Source organism: Apaloderma vittatum, unplaced genomic scaffold (assembly GCF_000703405.1).
Source record: "Apaloderma vittatum isolate BGI_N311 unplaced genomic scaffold, ASM70340v1 scaffold28938, whole genome shotgun sequence".
In the NCBI taxonomy this organism is placed as follows: domain Eukaryota; kingdom Metazoa; phylum Chordata; class Aves; order Trogoniformes; family Trogonidae; genus Apaloderma; species Apaloderma vittatum.
This window is the reverse complement of record NW_009729500.1, coordinates 6,989-8,421: the sequence shown is the minus strand read 5'-3', so window position 1 is coordinate 8,421 and position 1,433 is coordinate 6,989. Positions and strand designations below refer to the sequence as shown.

Genomic DNA, 1,433 nt, shown 5'->3' with positions numbered 1-1,433 from the left:
CTTGAAGGCAGCTGGGAGAGGTAAGGGATGAAGACGAGCACAAGCTGGGACCTCGCCACCCCACCCTGCTGTGGGCTTCCCTTGTGCCCAAGTGATGAGTTTTTAACTCCGCTCTACGTTTTCCCCCTTCCAGCGGGAAATCCTTGGAGCCTTCGGCTGAGCTGGAGGACCCCAAGCCCAGCAGAAAGCAGGTAATGGGCAGCGCGGGACGGTTCATGTCCCCCCCGTGCCCCTTCTGGTTGGGGTGCATTAGTTGAAGGTCTGTGTGGGGAAGCTGAGGAAGCAGGATGGTTTGGAAGGGGTTTTGGTGTGTATGAGGAGGAGCAACCTCCTCTGCCCATGCACGTGGGGTCTCCCCAGGCCTCCCTGCTGTATTTGCATTTGCACACCTCCCTGAGCAATTCCTCAACGTGGAGGTTGGTGCCAGCATCACCAGCTCCCTCCAACCCCATCTGACTCCTGGGCCACCTCCTGGGCTGGAGGCTCACAAAGATGGACCCAGGCACTGGGAGGGCACTGGGGCTGTTCTCCTACAGCAAAGACCTTTAGCGCGGTGCCCGCATGAGAAGGTGGGTCTGTAAGCCCTGATCCTCCCAGCTGCTCTCCAAAGGGTGTTCTGCAGCAGGAAGCCAAGGCACGAGGCTGTGCCCTGCCTGAGTGACCCAGCAGAATGCGTGATGTACAAGGAGCTTTTCTGTCCTTGAGTTTGTCCTCTCCTTCGTGCCTGCTGAGGCGTGGAGATGTCGGAGGGAAAGTAGACGCAGGCTGGAGACTGAACTGAGGTCCTCCTCCCCTCCAGCCCCGCGTGTGCCGCCGCTCGGTGATGGCCAGAGCAAAGGCAGACCCCAAGTATGGAGAGATCTTCCGCTTCGACACTCCGGTGCTGATGTGGGACCAGCACTTCACCCCGGAAACCTGGGACAGACTGAAGACACGACACGTCCCCTACGGCTGGCAAGGCTTGTCCCATGCAGGTACGGACCCCGGCGGGGTGGGGGTGGCAGCAGATGGGACAAGGGGGCACTGGGAGGGAGCCCAGCAGAAGGGACTGAAGAGGCCCCGCAGAGGAGCCAGGGACCTTGATCTCTTCCCACTGCACCTCCCAGGGCACAGAATGGAGGGAGCGGCTTTGCAAACGCCTCTTGCTGCATCTTGTGACATTTTCCCCGAATAAAAGCCCCAGTGTGCGCGTGATTATTAACTGGGGCCGGAGGGGCTCGGACAACGTGCTCCATTGTCATGGACGGAGATTGTTTCCCTTCCTACCCCAAACCCCCACTCTCTGCTCTTCCCAGCAGCCGCTGGCTTCCATCCCTGGGCTGGGAGGTGCTGGGGGATGGCAGAGGGAAAGCGATCCGGTGGCATTTGGAAGGAGACATTGTCGGGAGGGGACACGGGCAGCACCATCGGTGGGGCTGGGGCTGGAGCTGTCT

The 1,433-nt window shown here is 60.5% G+C and overlaps 1 protein-coding gene across 1 annotated transcript in view; it reads left to right on the top strand.

Annotated features, from left to right (window-relative positions):
• Nucleotides 1–133: 133 nt before the first annotated feature.
• ST6GALNAC2 (ST6 (alpha-N-acetyl-neuraminyl-2,3-beta-galactosyl-1,3)-N-acetylgalactosaminide alpha-2,6-sialyltransferase 2) overlaps nucleotides 134–1,433 on the top strand; it is a gene marked incomplete at its 5' end in the record, with an annotated part of 3,266 nt that continues 1,966 nt past the window's right edge. The window contains 2 exons of the mRNA XM_009874470.1: nucleotides 134–191; nucleotides 800–974. Of these exons, the coding sequence (XP_009872772.1) occupies nucleotides 134–191; nucleotides 800–974 (233 nt within the window). The remainder of the gene's footprint in view (nucleotides 192–799; nucleotides 975–1,433) is intronic.